This window comes from Rhinatrema bivittatum, chromosome 5, assembly GCF_901001135.1.
Source record: "Rhinatrema bivittatum chromosome 5, aRhiBiv1.1, whole genome shotgun sequence".
In the NCBI taxonomy this organism is placed as follows: Eukaryota; Metazoa; Chordata; class Amphibia; order Gymnophiona; family Rhinatrematidae; genus Rhinatrema; species Rhinatrema bivittatum.
In genome coordinates this window covers 135,364,485-135,380,728 of record NC_042619.1, presented here as the reverse complement: position 1 = coordinate 135,380,728, position 16,244 = coordinate 135,364,485, and the positions used below count along the sequence as shown (strand labels likewise).

The 16,244-nt window shown below is 49.4% G+C and overlaps 1 protein-coding gene across 7 annotated transcripts in view; it reads right to left on the bottom strand.

Annotated features, from left to right (window-relative positions):
• SUGT1 (SGT1 homolog, MIS12 kinetochore complex assembly cochaperone) overlaps positions 1–16,244 on the bottom strand; it is a 328,950-nt gene that overhangs the window by 165,153 nt on the left and 147,553 nt on the right. For all 7 annotated transcript variants that reach the window (XM_029602974.1, XM_029602977.1, XM_029602976.1 and 4 more), the window contains one exon: positions 5,504–5,520. In XM_029602974.1, coding sequence (XP_029458834.1) covers positions 5,504–5,520 — 17 coding nt within the window. The remainder of the gene's footprint in view (positions 1–5,503; positions 5,521–16,244) is intronic.

The following is a 16,244-nucleotide window of genomic DNA, read 5'->3' as shown; positions in this document are numbered from 1 at the left end:
CATGTCCTATGAACAAGTTGTAGTTATCATCCTGCTCCCTAAGCAGAATCCCTCAGTCCATGATACAGCTCATACATAGAGAAACCAACTCCTAGGGGAGGCAGGTGGATTTCCTGCTGTCCTTGGAGAACACCTGTTACATGTAAGCAATTCTGCTTTCTCCAAGAACAAGAAGGATGGAGTCCTCACACATGGAAATTCCCAAGCTATAGGCTGTCCAAGCAGGACAAAGCGGGGAAACCCCAGTGCTGAAAACACCACCTCCCTCCCTTTTGCCTGTGAGGCAGCCAACCCACAAAGGGGTCTAGGCGGGAAAAAGAGTTGGGTTCTACAAAGAGAAAACCATAGAAAAGACAGACACCAAACCTCAAGGTGTAGCAGAGGTGCCTAAGGCAGGGGAGTGATGTGAATGCCAGCAAGAAACATTCTCGATCATAGAAAACATTACAAGCAGGGCTTTGGATCAGTAAATCCTGACAGTAGGTCTAGAACCTCTTGGATACAGAAATAGTCTAGAGATGCAAACAAGAGAAGAACACTTGGTCAAAGACTGCATAGTTTCCTTTGGTGTTACAAGACAACCGAAAAACCAACTGAAGCCAGAGAGCTTCCGAGAAAGAAACTGCGGTCCAAGGACAGAATGCATCTACAGAAGCATGCCCTGTGTTTGGCTGATAGGCACAAAGGACAGAAGAACCCAACGTTTGGGAGAATAATCAGCAACAGCAGCAGGGTGTGTGATAGACCCTATGTGCCAAAGTACCAGACATAGCTGACCACGCAGGACAGCATCAACAGTTTCAGGAGATAAAAGGGAAACCCCTGAATGGGATTGTTAGCCCAAACCCCCGTGCAGGGAGTTAAGTTAGGCCTGAGCGCACACCTACTGCACATTGTCAAGAGCAGGGTATTCATCCTGTCTACAGGACAGTTCAGGTGAGCAGGAAGACACTTTAGACAACTCAGTGAATTGAGAAAAGCTAAAGGCAGTACTGGCCAGAATTTGGTGAAAAAATATAGAAAAAGTGATGTATCATTCCCTGCAGGTATAAGATATAACACGAATGCCATAGCTTTTCTTTCCTTCTCCTCGATATTCCACCTGGAAGTCGAAAGGAGTGAAGAATACAAGGAGGCAGACCGCTGGACTACAGGGGTAAGAACAAATCTCTAGGTTATATATCTCAACGCCAAGCGAATAACTCACTGCTGATTTCAGTAAGGAGTTACTTCCCTGCCCCCCAAGATAGAGCCCTCAGCCTGCTTGAAACAGCTAAAACTGGGAGCAAACTCCCCAGAGAAGACATCCAGAAACACTCCACCAAGAGACAGGAAGCATGGATGCCCCCAAGTGCAAACCCCTGTAGAGCAGGATTTCTTCACCAGCCTGGAAACCCTAAAGGGTACCACGGCAGGGCAATGTGATCTCAGAAAAGACTGCCCACCTACCTGGCTTAGGTATTAATACCTCAGCCACGATTACGTATACTTCTCCCTGAAGGAAGCATGCAGTCCAGTTAATAGAACAAACGTTGCATGAACCAGGACTCTCCTGTCCACAGACAGGGTTATCCCAAATCTGGGGAAGTATAGCTTGCAAGCCATCCCAACTAACAAGTAGCACCTCTGTTAGGGGGTCCTATGTCCCCTAACTCCCTCCAAAATGGATATGGCGATAGGCTGAAAGACATATTTGCCAATTAGATGGACTAGAACTCTAACTGAGGTAGGATCCTGCAGGCAAGAATGATTGGCAATAATAGTCCTCCATGATAAATGTGCATTGAGCTCAGCAGGTATTAAAAGGCAACTCCCAGACAAGAGAAACCCCTAATCACCAGGGCGCTACCCCGAAAAGGAGACGCCTAGTACAATGGGGAGACCGAATCTGGAATGGATCCCTTGTGAATAGACCTGCTATGCCTTAGGACGACCTAAGGCAAGCGCTACCGCCCGATCGACTATCGGATCCCACGAAGAACAGCAACAGCTAGACAGAAGCAGTGACTTCCTTTCTCCGGGAAATGAAGTAAGAGGGACACCCATTGTAGGAGTGGAGAATTAAGTGTCCAGGGGGGACCCCATAAGGGTGGCCCTGGAAGCCCAGTAGTATCTCCACTTCCTGAAGGGACAGGGAATCAATGGGAATTGAGGGTCTCTCGATCCCGAAAAACCTTCCCAACTCTCCAGGTTACAGTCACTGATCGCCGAGGTTCAGAAGCGACCAAACCAGCCACTTGCAGCCACTCTCAGAAGGGGTAAGCCACTACGGAAATCAATTGAGGGATCCCCATTAAAAATGGTCCAATGACAACCACTGCTGTCCCCTGGTCCTAGCCTATAAGGAGATGCACAGATCCAAAAGAATCGAGGCTCCAATTTGGTGATAAACCTGCAAGGGACGGAGCCCAGGGGCTTCCCCACAAAGGGGATCTCGAACAGAAGGGGGTTGACAGAAGAAGAAGACATCTCCCGACACTACCCTCCTGGTATCCATTCCCATACGGGTTCAACCAGGAGCGCAGTCTTTGGTTAGTCCTATGGTTGCGGCGCACAACCTTTTGTGCTTGCCATGAGGGAAACACACAACCCCATACAGAAGAGGGCAACGCTGATCAGTACGCAGCGGTATCCCATCCTACCCATGCTTGTGGGTAGAATCCCATGGCACAGCAATGACTAAGCACCACTTGTAAGTTGGTGGCCGAGTGTTGTCAAAAAGCAATCACAAAGAGTGTGTTGGTGCCTCTCTTGCCAGAGCTCCCTAGCACCTTATGGTGCAGTTCAGACGAGGCTGCTGATACCTTGACACGACGATGGCAGAAACTTGGCATGGCTGTGTACTGCACAGACAGAGAAAATGCCACCTGTCAGTGCCTGAGGTGCTTGGAGGAGTAGATGATCCCTGCCGTAACGAGCTGCGCTCCACTGTTGCACTAACTCCTAATGGAATGAATAGAAACAGAGTGATTACAGCATCCCCAGTACCACTGGGATTATTATTATGGCGTGGTGATGGGTGGTGTTCTATGGCATCGCCCCCATGGTACCCCGGTACCTGATAATGCTCCAAAAGGCTGAATACAGCTCTTGAAATTATATTAGGAATGGCACACTGTCGTTTCCCTCATGGAACAGCAACGGCAAAGTCCATGGCGACTAACTGTATCCATGGTGCTCTACGATGGTGTTCTATGGCAACTGACCGCATACACTCATGCCCACCTTGATGACTGCACTTGTGGGGTCCATAGCCATCAATAGCACTAAACAATGCTGCACTGAGGGCTTCAATGGCATTTGTCTTGACCAGTTCGACGTTTATAGCGCCATCCCCAGCACCTGTGGACATCGACAGCCCAGCGGCATCGATAGGCGTCAATGGATCGGAGGTATAAAAGGATGCTAGGGGCTCCTGCAGCCCAAGGCTCTGCAGCCCCATCATGGCCCTAGCACGCCTCATTGGTGCCCAAAGGAACAAATGGCTGCCGGCGCCATCGACTGTTCCCCTCGGCTCACCTATATGTCTAAGGGTGTCGATGCTGTGAGCTTGATGGCGTCACTTGTCAGCAGCCATGGCTGACAATAGCCTCGACAGCAACCCTAGTGCCAATGGGGAATGAAGCCAGGCAATGTCTCCAATGCCTCCCGATACCAGTGGCTCAGAGCCCCCGAGATAATCGGCATCCATGGTGCCCGATAACTGTAGGCCAGTGATGGGACAGCACGATGCCCTTCAGTGCCCCGTCTGGACACCACAAAGGAGCTTCGAGGGCACCAGACCACTGTGCCTGGATGCTTCGGTGTTCTAGGTTGCCTCGGGTCAATGGCAACCCTGGAACTAGACAGCACAAAGGTCTTCCAAGGCCTGAAGCTCCTGTCGCCCAATGCCCTCCATGGCGGCTGCACAACTCGATGACATCGAGGGCGTCAATGGCCTCCATGGCGGCCCCGCAATTCGATGGCTCTGAGGGCGGCCATGCACTCACCTCAATGGAATCGAGGGCATCTATGGATTCAAGGGTGGCTCCAATGGCATCAAGAGTGACCATGGTGCTCGATGGCAATTCCTAGTCCCAGGCGCTGTCCAGACCGCGACGCTAGAGGCCAGTGCCGCCACTATGCTGCGTCAAAACCTAAGCACTTGATGTCACTGAGGTCAATGCCATTTCTCCGGTGCATCGAGACTAAATGTCTGCTGATGTCTATGGCACAGAAAGCTCAGCCAGCGTGCTCAAAGTGTGCACAGCGCTTGATAGTGCCCACGTGGCCCTTGTGGCATCAAGGGCGGTCACGCACCTCGATGGCATCAAGGGTGACCATGGCGCTCAATGACATTCTTGGTCCCCGACGCATTCCTAACATCGATGTGTCAGACTATCGATGTACTGGCACGAATATACACAGGAAACAGTTACTGAGCATGGCATCAAAGGTGCAGCAGTAATGCCACTTGCCCAGGCTCCTGCTCACGCTCTCACAAGGAGACTGCACTGCCATCACAAGCAAGTAGGAGAGGAGGTTACGTCTTCCAGGGTTCCTGCCCGTGGATACAAGTTCCTCTGAATGTGCGGAGGATTAGCTCTTCCCCCCCCCCCCAGGAATGGTGTGGTCCTTGATCTCCTCACTGTCCGAACCTCCATCAATGCCGATCAATCGGTGAATGACATAGAACTCCTGCCCAGGTAGAACTCAGGCGAATTCCCAGGCTCAGCGGCCTACATGGATCATCCACAGACTGCATTCTGTCAGTCCTGCCAGCACCTGATAATGGTACAAAAACAGATAGAGCAAAAGAGGACACATAAATGCTGCACCTGCAGTTTAGTGTATTTAACAAGGGATAGTATTAGACTCCAGGCCCACTATGCGGCTGGTAGACAGTGGAAAGAAGAGGAAAAAAAAGAAAATAAAACTACTGTAAGGGAAAGAAAAACAGCTGCAGCTCTAGAAAAAACATAAACAAAAACTGAGAGAACAAAGCTGAATACAGTGATACGCACAGCTCCTGCAACCACATGGCTCTGTGGAAAAGAGAGAGAGACTCTGTCTAGGGGGCAGGGTGATAACTACAGCTGCACATGTTCAGTAGGGAATGTTTGAAAAATGTAGAATCTTTGAAATCAAAGTTCTGGACCAGGCTCCATCTGATGTCACCCATGTGCAAGAACTACCATCCTGCTTGTCTTCGGAGAAATGGAAGTGCAGATTATGTTTGCATAGTACACGTGAGCCATCAGAATTACTAAAACCACCCTTAGCAAGTAGCTAAATAGCATTTGTGGGTTTAGGACTTGCTGGAAAATTGAATTTAATGGCTACTTAAAACAGACGTTTTTACTATTATTACTGTATTTAGATACTTTTGCACACTTCATTTTTCTTTAACTTTTTCAGAACATATAACACCATAAACAAACTATACCTCATTTCATATAACATGTAAGGCAAAACTGTTATTTAAAAAATAATAATTTTAAGCATCTAAAAGAATGCAACTTACCACTTCAATCTGTTGCCCTGTTGGAACAAAAGATAAAATTTCAGACAAAAGCAATACATAGCACACCTTAATCTGAAAACCAAAATATTTTTCTGGTTCTCTTTTAATTAAAGGCAATGCAAATGTTTACTAGTTTCTTTAAACAGTTTGAGTCTTAGAGTAATTAAATCCATCCACGATACCTGGAGCATCTGAAAAAGGACTAGAAGCCCTATCTAGAAGTCGAATTTGCAAATTTCCCTAGTATATCAAGATTTTCCAGGTTCCCTGATTTTTCCTTAGTTGTTGATTTGCCTGACTATTTATTACTGGGAGTAGCGAGATGGCTACTATAAAATAAAAATCATTTCTTACATGCAAGCAGCTTTCAACAGTGCTATAACAGAGGGCTGACCTCACTGAGAAAGCCAGAATGAATCAATCTATCTTATCTGATTTATGCTCACAGCAAATATATCCCAAATAAATTTAAACCAAAGCTTCAAGTTCTTTTTAAAATGTTCCATTTTTCAAAAGATTTTAAAAGCAGCTTTGAAAACCAAATAGTGCAAAACCAAGTAATATAGGCCTAAAAAATATATATTGGTAAACTCCCCAGATATTATTCGTTTCATGACCTGATGTTTTTACAAAACTAGTCCAAGAGTCATTCTAAAATATGGTCATCCTAAAAAAAAAAAAAAAAGAAAGAAAAGAAACAATGGACCTTCATCCTAACAGCAAGCTAGTGGGTGACAAAAAAAAAGTAAAGATGGTATTAAAAAGCATCAATGTAAGATGAAAACAGATCGAAAGTAGTCTCAATCAAGTTTGCCATGTCCCTGGGCCGATACTGTTGTTGGGCCATTTGAAATTCATTTGGATGTGATGGTTTAAGTCAATAATACAGAGATAGCGTTGCTTACCTGTAACAGGTGTTCTCACAGGACAGCAGGATGTTAGTCCTCACATATGGGTGACATCATCAGGATGGAGCCCATCATGGAATACTTTTGTCAAAGTTTCTAGAACTTTGACTTGGCACACTGAGCATGCCCAGCATGGCACCAACCCTGCATCCAGCAGGGGTCCCCCTTCAGTCTTGTTTGAAATAAAAGTACGAGTGAAAAATAAAATAATAAATCGTAAGCAAACCCAACTCCGCGGGGTGGCAGGCAGGTTTCCTGAGGACTAACATCCTGCTGTCCTGTGAGAACACATGTTACAGGTAAGCAACTCTGCTTTCTCACAGGACAAGCAGGATGGTAGTCCTCACATATGGGTGAATAGCGAGCTGAAGATGCCCGAGTAAATGTACCAAAAGCACCCAATGACGTGCAACAGGCACAACAACAGGGGTGGGTTTGGTTAAGAGGGCAGCCTGAAACTCCCAGTGGGTCGCTGGAAGGAAGTTGGGTTAAGCTGAGAATAAACTGCGCAGAACAGACTGGCCAAAAATGGAATCTTGCCTGCCAGCCTTGTCCAGACATTAATGAGCTGCAAAGGTATGGAGAGAACTCCACGAAGCAGCCCTACAGATGTCAGTAATAGGCACCGAATGGAGGTGTGCTACTGATGTTGCCATGGCTCTTATAGAGTGCACTTTCACACATTCCTGTAGCAGAAGGCCTGCTTGTTAGTAGAAGGAAATACAGTCCGCTAGCCAGGAGGATAGGGTCTGCTTGCCCACCGGAATTCCCAGTTTGTTCTTATCGAAGGAGACAAACAGCTGTGTGGATTTCCTTTGGGCTGCCGTGCATTCCAAATAAAAGGCAAGTGCACGTTTACAGTCCAAGGAACATAGCGCTCGCTCACCTGGATGCGAGCGGGGTTTTGGAAAGAAAGTAGGTAGTATAATGGATTGATTCAAGTGAAACTCAGATACTACCTTTGGCAAAAATTTTGGATGAGTGCGAAGCACCACTCTGTCCTGGAGAAATTTTGTGTGTAAGGTGGGTATTTTACCAATGCCTGTAGCTCACTAACTTTGCAAGCTGACGTTATAGCTAGGAGAAAAAGCATTTTCCAAGTGAGATAACGCAGTTCGCAGGAGTGGAGAGGCTCAAACGGAGGTTTCATGAGCTGTGCTAATAACACATTGAGGTCCCAAGCAGGGGCCGGAGGGCGTAGTCGGGGCGTTAGATGTATGTTGAAAATATGTTGATTGTTCACAAAACCCTACTGTTCCCAACTACTATGTTAACTCCATTTGATTGTAAGATAATTGCATATGTTGGATGATAATTGCAGATTTGTAAACCGTTATGATGGCTCTACCGAATAACGGTATATAAAACCCTACAATTAACTAATTAAATAAATAAATAAATACATAAATAAATAAATAAATAGCAAACCCCTCAATAAAGCACGCCACTAAGGGTTGTGTTGCTATCGAGACATCCCCTATGCCTTTATGGAAAGCGGCCACTGCACTGACGAACTCTAATGGAGGAAGTTTATAGACCAGACTCTGACAGGCACCAGAGGTAGTCTAGGAACTTCGTTGTGGGGCAGGTAACGGGATCTATTTCCTTTGATGTGCACCATAAGGAAAACCTTTTCCATTTGGAATGATAAGATTTCCTGGTAGAAGGTTTTTGTGAAGCTACGAGGACTTGGGATACGGAGTCTGAGAGGTTTAGTGGTTGTAATTGGAGAAATTACTTACCTGATAATTTCGTTTTCCTTAGTGTAGACAGATGGACTCAGAACCAATGGGTATAGTGTACTTGTGCTAGCAGTTGGAGACGGATCAGATTTCAATCTGACGTCAGCCCCTAGTACATATACCCCTGCAGGAAATGCAGAACCTCAGTATTCTTCCTTGCAAAGCATTGTGGATATATGTTTGACTGACCGATTGGTTAATTTGATTAACTTGTATAACTTCGTAACTATATAAACGTTATAACTTGATTAACTGGATTAATTTGAACTGGTCGATTGAGTATAGCTGGAGACCGCCAGGGAGCTCAACCGGAAGCGTCAACACCCAGCCGGGTGGAGACCTAGGTAAATGAAAAGGAGGCTTACCCTTGAATCATTTGCAATACCATGCGTGACGGCAGCCAAGGGCAGGCTGTTGAGTCCATCTGTCTACACTAAGGAAAACGAAATTATCAGGTAAGCAATTTCTCCATTTCCTAGCGTGTAGCAGATGGACTCAGAACCAATGGGATGTATAAAAGCTACTTCCGAACCGGGTGGGAGGCTGCCTGTGACCCACTCAGTATTGCCCTTGCAAATGCCGTGTCCTCCCGGGCCTGAACATCCAGACGGTAGAATCTGGAGAAGGTATGGATGGAGGACCATGTCGCCGCCCTGCAAATCTCAGCAGGTGACATCATTCTTGTTTCTGCCCAGGATGCTGCCTGGGCTGTGGTCGAATGGGCCTTGATCTGTAGAGGCGGAGGTTTCCCTGCGTCTACGTAGGCCGCCTTGATGACTTCCTTGATCCATCGGGCTATGGTTGCCCGCGAGGCTGCTTCCCCTAGTTTTTTCCCGCTGTGAAGGACGAAAAGGTGGTCCGTCTTCCGTACGGGTTCTGACATTTCCAGGTATCTGGAAAGGGTTCTGCCAAAGTTGAGGTGACGCAGACTACGGGCTTCTTCCGAATTCTTCAGGGCTCCTGCCGACGGGAGTGAGATGGTCTGGTTCAGATGGAAGTGGGAGACCACTTTGGGAAGGAATGACGGTACCGTGTGCAGCTGGATGGATCCCGGAGTGAACCTAAGAAAGAGTTCACGGCAAGACAGCGCTTGTAGTTCAGAGATGCGTCGCGCAGAACAAACTGCAAGTAGGAAGACAATCTTCAGGGTCAGCTGATGGAGTGATAGCCCTCGAAGAGGTCTGAAGGTGGTTCCAGATAGGAAGTCCAAGACGAGGTTGAGATTCCACTGAGGTACCGGCCACTTCAGAGGTGGACGAATGTGTTTGACTCCTTTCAGGAAACGTGACACATCTGGGTGAGAGGCTAGGCTATCGCTCTCGCCCCTGGTGCCGAAGCATGCCAGTGCTGCCACCTGTACCTTGATGGAGTTGAGGAACAGTCCTTTCTGGAGTCCGCTCTGTAGGATCTCCAGCATCACGGGAACTTTAAGTGAACATGTCTTGATGTTGTGATCCTTGCACCAGGCTTCAAATATTCTCCAGATCCTTATGTATGTTAACGATGTGGAGAACTTGCGTGCTCGGAGGAGGGTGTCTATTACCGCCCCCGAGTATCCGCTCTTCTTCAGGCGAGCCCTCTCAATGGTCAGACCGTAAGAGAGAATTGAGCTGGGTCCTCGTGGAAGATCGGACCCTGTTGTAGCAGGTCCCTGAGAGGGGGCAGGGGTAGAGGGTTCCCTGCCAGCAGTCTTCTCATGTCTGCGTACCACGGTCTTCTTGGCCAATCCGGGGCCACCAGAAGAACTAGTCCCTTGTGTAGCTGTATCTTGTGAATGATTGCGCCCAAGAGGGGCCACGGCGGGAAGGCGCATAGTAGGGTCCCCCGTGGCCAGGCCTGCACTAGGGCATCGATCCCTTGGGATTGTAGATCCCGCTTGCGGCTGAAATATCTGGGTATTTGGGCGTTGGTTCTGTTCGCCAGAAGGTCCATTTCCGGTGTTCCCCACCGGTTTACTATCATCCGGAAGGCTGCGGGAGACAGCTTCCATTCTCCTGGGTCTAGACTTTCTCTGCTGAGGAAGTCCGCCGTGATATTGTCCTTCCCGGCGATGTGGACGGCGGAGATCTCCTGTAGATTTGCTTCCGCCCATGCCATCAGTGGGTTTATCTCCAGTGACACCTGTTGGCTTCTGGTTCCCCCTTGCCTGTTGATGTAGGCAACCGTTGTGGCGTTGTCGGACATCACACTGACCGCTTTGCCTCGGTGTCTTTGTCTCCTGGCCGCCACCACCAATGATACTCCTCTGGCCGCTGTGCATACGAGGTCTGAGGCTGCATCAGTTAGAAAGGATAGCGCTGGGTCCAGGATATCTCCCGGGGTGCCATTCCTGGCCTGGGATAAGCAGGCACGTGTCACCACGGTGCAGCAGGCCACAATCTGAAGAGACATAGCGGCCACGTCAAATGACTGTTTAAGCATGGCTTCTAGCCACCGGTCATGCGTGTCCTTGAGTGCTGCTCCTCCCTCTACCGGAATGGTGGTGCGCTTGGAGACTGCGCAGACCATGGCATCCACTCTAGGGCAAGCGAGCATGTCTTTGGTTGCTGGATCCAGGGGGTACAAGCTGGCCAAGGCCTGCCCCCCTTTAAAGGCAGACTCTGGGGTGTTCCATTCCAGGTCAATTTGCTGTTGAGCGGCTCGCAAGAGCGGGAAATGACGGGAGGTCTGTCGAAGGCCTTCCAGAAATGGGTTCTCCACGGGATCCCCCTGGGTTTCTGAATCCGGAATCACCAGTTCCGCCAGGCATTGGGAGACCAGATCCGGGAGCTCCTCCCTTGTGAAGAACCGTCTCATGGTTCGGTGGGGTTCTGTCCCCGGGGGGAGTTCTCCTTCTTCTAAGGGTTCGACTTCTTCTTCTGAGATGTCCGTACCCCCGAAGGTGGGACTACTTGGCGGTAAAAGCCTATGCCTAGGTCTTGAGGGGCCTGGAGCATAGGGGTCCTCCTGCGTCGTATGTGGTTGGTCCGCCCGGGAATCCGTTTGCATTCGGACAAAGGCGTGAATCTCCTTGAAGAGTTCCACCCAAGAAATAGACGAGGGGTCCACATTGAGTGGCGCTGCTTTCCCTGGGAGCCTCCGGCTGAGAGGGAGTCCCGCTGGGGGTTGCTAGCTCCAGGGAGCCCCCTGAAGAGCTAGTCCCCGGCCCTGGGCGAGACTGAGCCTGTGGTGGATCTCCCAGGGCCTCCTCGCATTGGGTGCATAAGGCATCGGCTTCCTGGCACTGGGCGGCCCTGAGGTGGCATGCTGAGCAGAGGCCTAGGGATTTTACTTCCGTTATTGGAGGTGTCGAGGTTGCCTGCGCGTACATGTTTCGCTCCGGAGCGCCTGGCTGCGTGCATGCGTATCTGTGCGCTTAGCCGGGGTTTGTGCGCGTATCTGAGCGCTTAACCCGGGATGTGCGCGCGGGTAGTCGAGTGTGCGTAGTCCGTGCGACCGGGACTTGCGCGCGCCGCTTATGCGTCCAAGGGTTCTTGTGCGTATAACTTACGCGCAGAAGTAGGTTTGTGCGCACAGGTAAATTTTGTGTGCTCGGCCGGGCGGCGATGTGAACGGCGAGAATAAGGCCAAGATGGCGACGACGACCATGGGGGCAAGATGGCGACTACTTCGGAGGGTCTCCACGTGGGAAGGCCCTTGGAAATGCCGGGGTCTGGCCCAGCTAGGGCGAGTCAACCCAGTGGCACTGGCTTCGGCCGATGGCCTGCGCTCGTCCTCAATCCTCGGAGACCAGCACAAGTAAGATTTCTACCTTACCTTATCTTCGGCGCTTCCCGGTCTTCGACCCGGGCGGTTTCCGGCTGCGGGGGGAGAGGGCAAACTACCTTCACCGCCGCTTTTTGAGGGTGCACCCGCTGCCTCTCAGCCGCGCCCGAACTCCTCTCGCTCGGGGGCTGTAAGTCCTCGCCACGATACGGCCGCCGGACCGAGGCTGCCTCTATGCCGCGCCCGATCCTTCGGGGGCTAGGTCCCGCCGCGATTCGGCCGCCGGACCGAGGCTCACCTCCGAGGGATCACGGAAATCACCTCAGGAATCTCGACTGGGGGAGGGACCCGAGGGTATCACCGCAGGAGAGCGGGGCTCGTTTTCAGTAGAATTTTTCTTCTTTAAATTTGGTTCCAACGCTCTGAGAGCGTGCAGATAGCTCCTAACTGCTATGGAGACGGAAAATACTGAGGTTCTGCACTTCCTGCAGGGGTATATGTACTAGGGGCTGACGTCAGATTGAAATCTGATCAGTCTCCAACTGCTAGTACGAGTACACCATACCCATTGGTTCTGAGTCCATCTGCTACACGCTAGGAAAATTAGCCTTTCAACATCCAGGCTGTCAGCGACAAGGCCTGGAGGTTCGGATGACGCAGCTGTCCGTTGGTTCTGAGTTATCAGGAATGATCTACTCCCAGGCGAATCAGAGGGTGGACTGAGAGGTCGCGTAGGATGGGAAACCAAACGTGTTGCGGCCAGTAAGGGGTTATAAGAATCATTAAGTCCTTGTCCTGCCATAACTTCACGAGAGTCTTGCTGATGAGAGAAGTGGAGGGTACGCATACAGGAGACCCTTTGACCATGAGAGGGCGAAAGCATCCCATGGTGGTGTCCTGTAGCTGCGACGTAGTGAGCAGCAGTTCTCTACCTTGCTGTTGTGAATTGACGCAAAGAGATCTATGTGCGGATAACCCCATCGCTGGAAGATTTTCTCTGCTACAGTGGGGTTTAGGGACCATTTGTGGGGATGAAAGGTCCAATTTATCTTGTCTGCAAGTACATTGTCCATGCCTGCCAGGTAGGTCACTCTCAGGAACAGAGTGGGAGAGCGCCCAGGCCCATATCTGCGCTATTTCTTGACATAGCAGGTACGAGCCCGTTCCACCCTGTTTGTTGATGTACTACATCGCTACCTGGTTGTCTGTTTGGACCAGGATTGTCTTGTTGGATAGGCAATCCCGAAAAGCCATCATGAGCTCCAGAAAATTTATTTGATGTTGTGATTCTGCTGCAGACCAGGTTCCCTGAGTTTGCAGACTGTTGACATGGGCTCCCCAACCGAGGTCGGAAGCATCCGTTGTCAGTGTGATTTGAGGTTCTGGGGATTGAAAAGGTAGTCCCTTCAGAAGATTGGACCCTTGAATCCATCAAGCTAGCGAGAGACGGAGCTGCCTGGTGACATGGACAATGCTGGACATTGGATGGTGGACCTGAACCCACTGGGACTTTAGGGTCCATTGTATTACTCTCTTGGCTAGACAAGCCATTGGAGTAACATGAACAGAGGATGACATGTGACCCAACAAGGTTAGTAAATGACGAGCCGTTGTGGATCGACAAGTCTGCACTAGTTTCGCAAGGGTTGCAATAGTGTGTGCACGATCCCTTGGGAGAAACACTTTTGCCTGTATGGTGTTTAAATCCGCTCCAATGAAGGAGAGGATCTGCGATGGAACCAGATTGGATTTTGGATAGTTTACTAGAAATCCGAGTGATAGTAGTAGCTGTAGGGTTAGATCAGAGCTTTCCAAACTGTGTGTCTCGACACGTTAGTTTGCCACCTGCAGTGTGAAGGTGTGTTGCCCGGTCCACACAGCAGCAGGGCCGGCGGAAGCAGGGAACTACAGCAGGAAGATTGGCGGGACCGTGGTGGAGCTTGCCTCACCAATGCACGAAGAAAAGGGTCACGTTCACTCCTCCCTCCTCAGCCCTGGAAGAAAAACGTTGCCGAGCCGCATGGGCAGGAAAGAGAAGAAGCATCTACCGTGTACAGAAGAAGAGCATCGTTAATGGGCCGCCGCATATCCCACGTTGCAGTGGCCCGAGAAGAGGAGAAAACCAGGTAGTAGAGCCGCTGGGAGAATGAGAACCCGATTGTGTGTTTGAGGGAAGACAGATGGAGAGAAAAGAAATAGAAAAAAAAAAAGACCCTGTAAAAGGAATTGGCAAAAAAAAACAAGAAAGGAAAGGTGGGAAAAAAAAGTCTGTGACCAACCGATTAGAAAACTAAGATCAGACAGCAAATGTAAAAAAAATTACTTTTTAGTGATTGGCATATGTTATCTTTGGGAATGTGCAAGAGTAGCACTTTATGCCGATCTCGCAATGTACGAGATCGGCATGGAGAGAGTGGAAGCCCGCAAATATTTAATACCGCGGGGCCTGCACAAAGGAGGCAGCAGAACGGGCTTCAGTGCCAGTAGCAGCAATCAGCACCTCCCCAAATATTCACATGGCAGCAGTGACAGTAGCAGAAGAATGAGAAAGGATCTGAGGTTGCTGGCAAAAGAAAGAGAGGGGGGTCTGCCTTCAGTGTGTGCAAGTGTATGAATAGGAGTCTACCTGGGGTTGTATATGTGTGAATGTATGGGTGCCTGCCTGAGGCTGTATCTGTGTATGAGAATGAATGGGTGTCTTCCTGGGGTCTGTCTATGTGAGAATAGATGCCTGCCTGTGTGTGGTGTGGCGCCTGTGTGTGGTGTGGCGCCTGCCTGCCTGTCTGGGGGTCTCTGTGTGTTTGAGAATGAATGTGTGGATGCCTGGGGGTTGGGGAGGGAGCAGTGTGAGAATGAATGGGAGCTGCCTGGGGGTCAGTGTGGGTGTAACATTATGTAATCCACAAAAATGTATGTATATATTTAAGGAAACATACATAAATTGTCAAAATGCATTTTGTTCGTTTAACCTTTAACCTCTGGTTTGCTAGTAGACTGAATTACTGTGTCGTGAAATTATGTTTGTCTAAAAAGTGTGTCACCAACATGAAAAGTTTGGAAAACTCTGGGTTAGATGTAAGGAGGTTAGAACCTCCTTCTCGGATGGGGCCCTTAGCAACCAATCTTCTAAGAAAGGGTAGGCATGAATGCTCTGCCTTAGGTATGCTGCTACTACTGCCAGGCACTTTGTAAAGACTCAAGGCGCTGATGCTAGGCCGAACGGGAGCACCCAATACTGGAAGTGTCGGTGTCCGACTAGGAAACGGAGATATTTCCGATGAGACGATGTTATTGCTATGTGCATCCTGTAGGTCTAGAGAGCAAAACCAATCTCCCTTTTGAAGAAGAGGGAGTAGGGAGCCCAAGGTTACCATCCTGAACTTCTCCTTCTATAGATGTTTGTTTAAGGCACGAAGATCCAAAATTGGACAAATGCCTCCTGACTTTTTTGGTATTGGGAAATAACGAGAACAGAACCCTTTTCACCGTTGCAGAGAGGGCACTGGTTCTATTGCCCTGGATCGGAGAAGGGTTGTTAGTTCCTCCTCTAGAAGTGGTGAGTGGTCAGATAAACCCTATCCCGGCCGAGGTGGGGAATCCGACGGTACTGAAAGGAAGTTGAGATGGTAACCTTGAGTCATTACAGAGAGGACCCATTGATGTGTAGTGATTGTGTGCCAGATGGCGGTGAAGTAGCACAAGCGGCCACCCACTGGCAGGGATGGTAGTGGAAGTTGACAGCTGCTCTCTAGCAGAGAGTCAAAACCTTGAAGCAGGGCCAGGCTGCGGAGCTGGCTGAGTTATTTGAGATCTAGATTGACGGGTTTGACCCTTCTGGTATGGCCTGGTTGGGCGAGTGTGAGACAGGGAGGATAATACCTACGAGTTTTATAGGTTGTCCTCTTGGAGTCTCTTCTAAACAGCTGTTTAGAAGTAGAGGGAAAATCAGAGGGTACAACAGAGAGCTAGCGCAAGTCTCATGGTTGTCCTTGAGCTGTGCGACAGTTTCTTGGATCTTATCCCCGAATAAATTATCGCCTGCTCAGGGGAGGTGCGCCAACCTCTCCTGAACTTCGGGTCTTAAATCGGAAGACTTCTGCCAGGCCCATCTTCTGGCAGTAATCCCCACTGCAATCACTCTAGAAGCCGTGTCAAAGTTGTCATATGCAGCCCAGACCTCGTGCTTGCTAGCATAGAAGCCTTTCTTGAGCATGGAGTTTAGCTGGTCTTGAAACTGCTCTGGAAGGGAATCAGAAAAGTCTTGTATCATCTTGAACAGGTTTCTCGTGTACTGCGTCATATATAGCTGGTAGGCAGCTAATCGTGAAATCAGCATGGAACCATGGAATACTCGACGTCCTAAGGCATCCAGAAACCTTTGTTTTT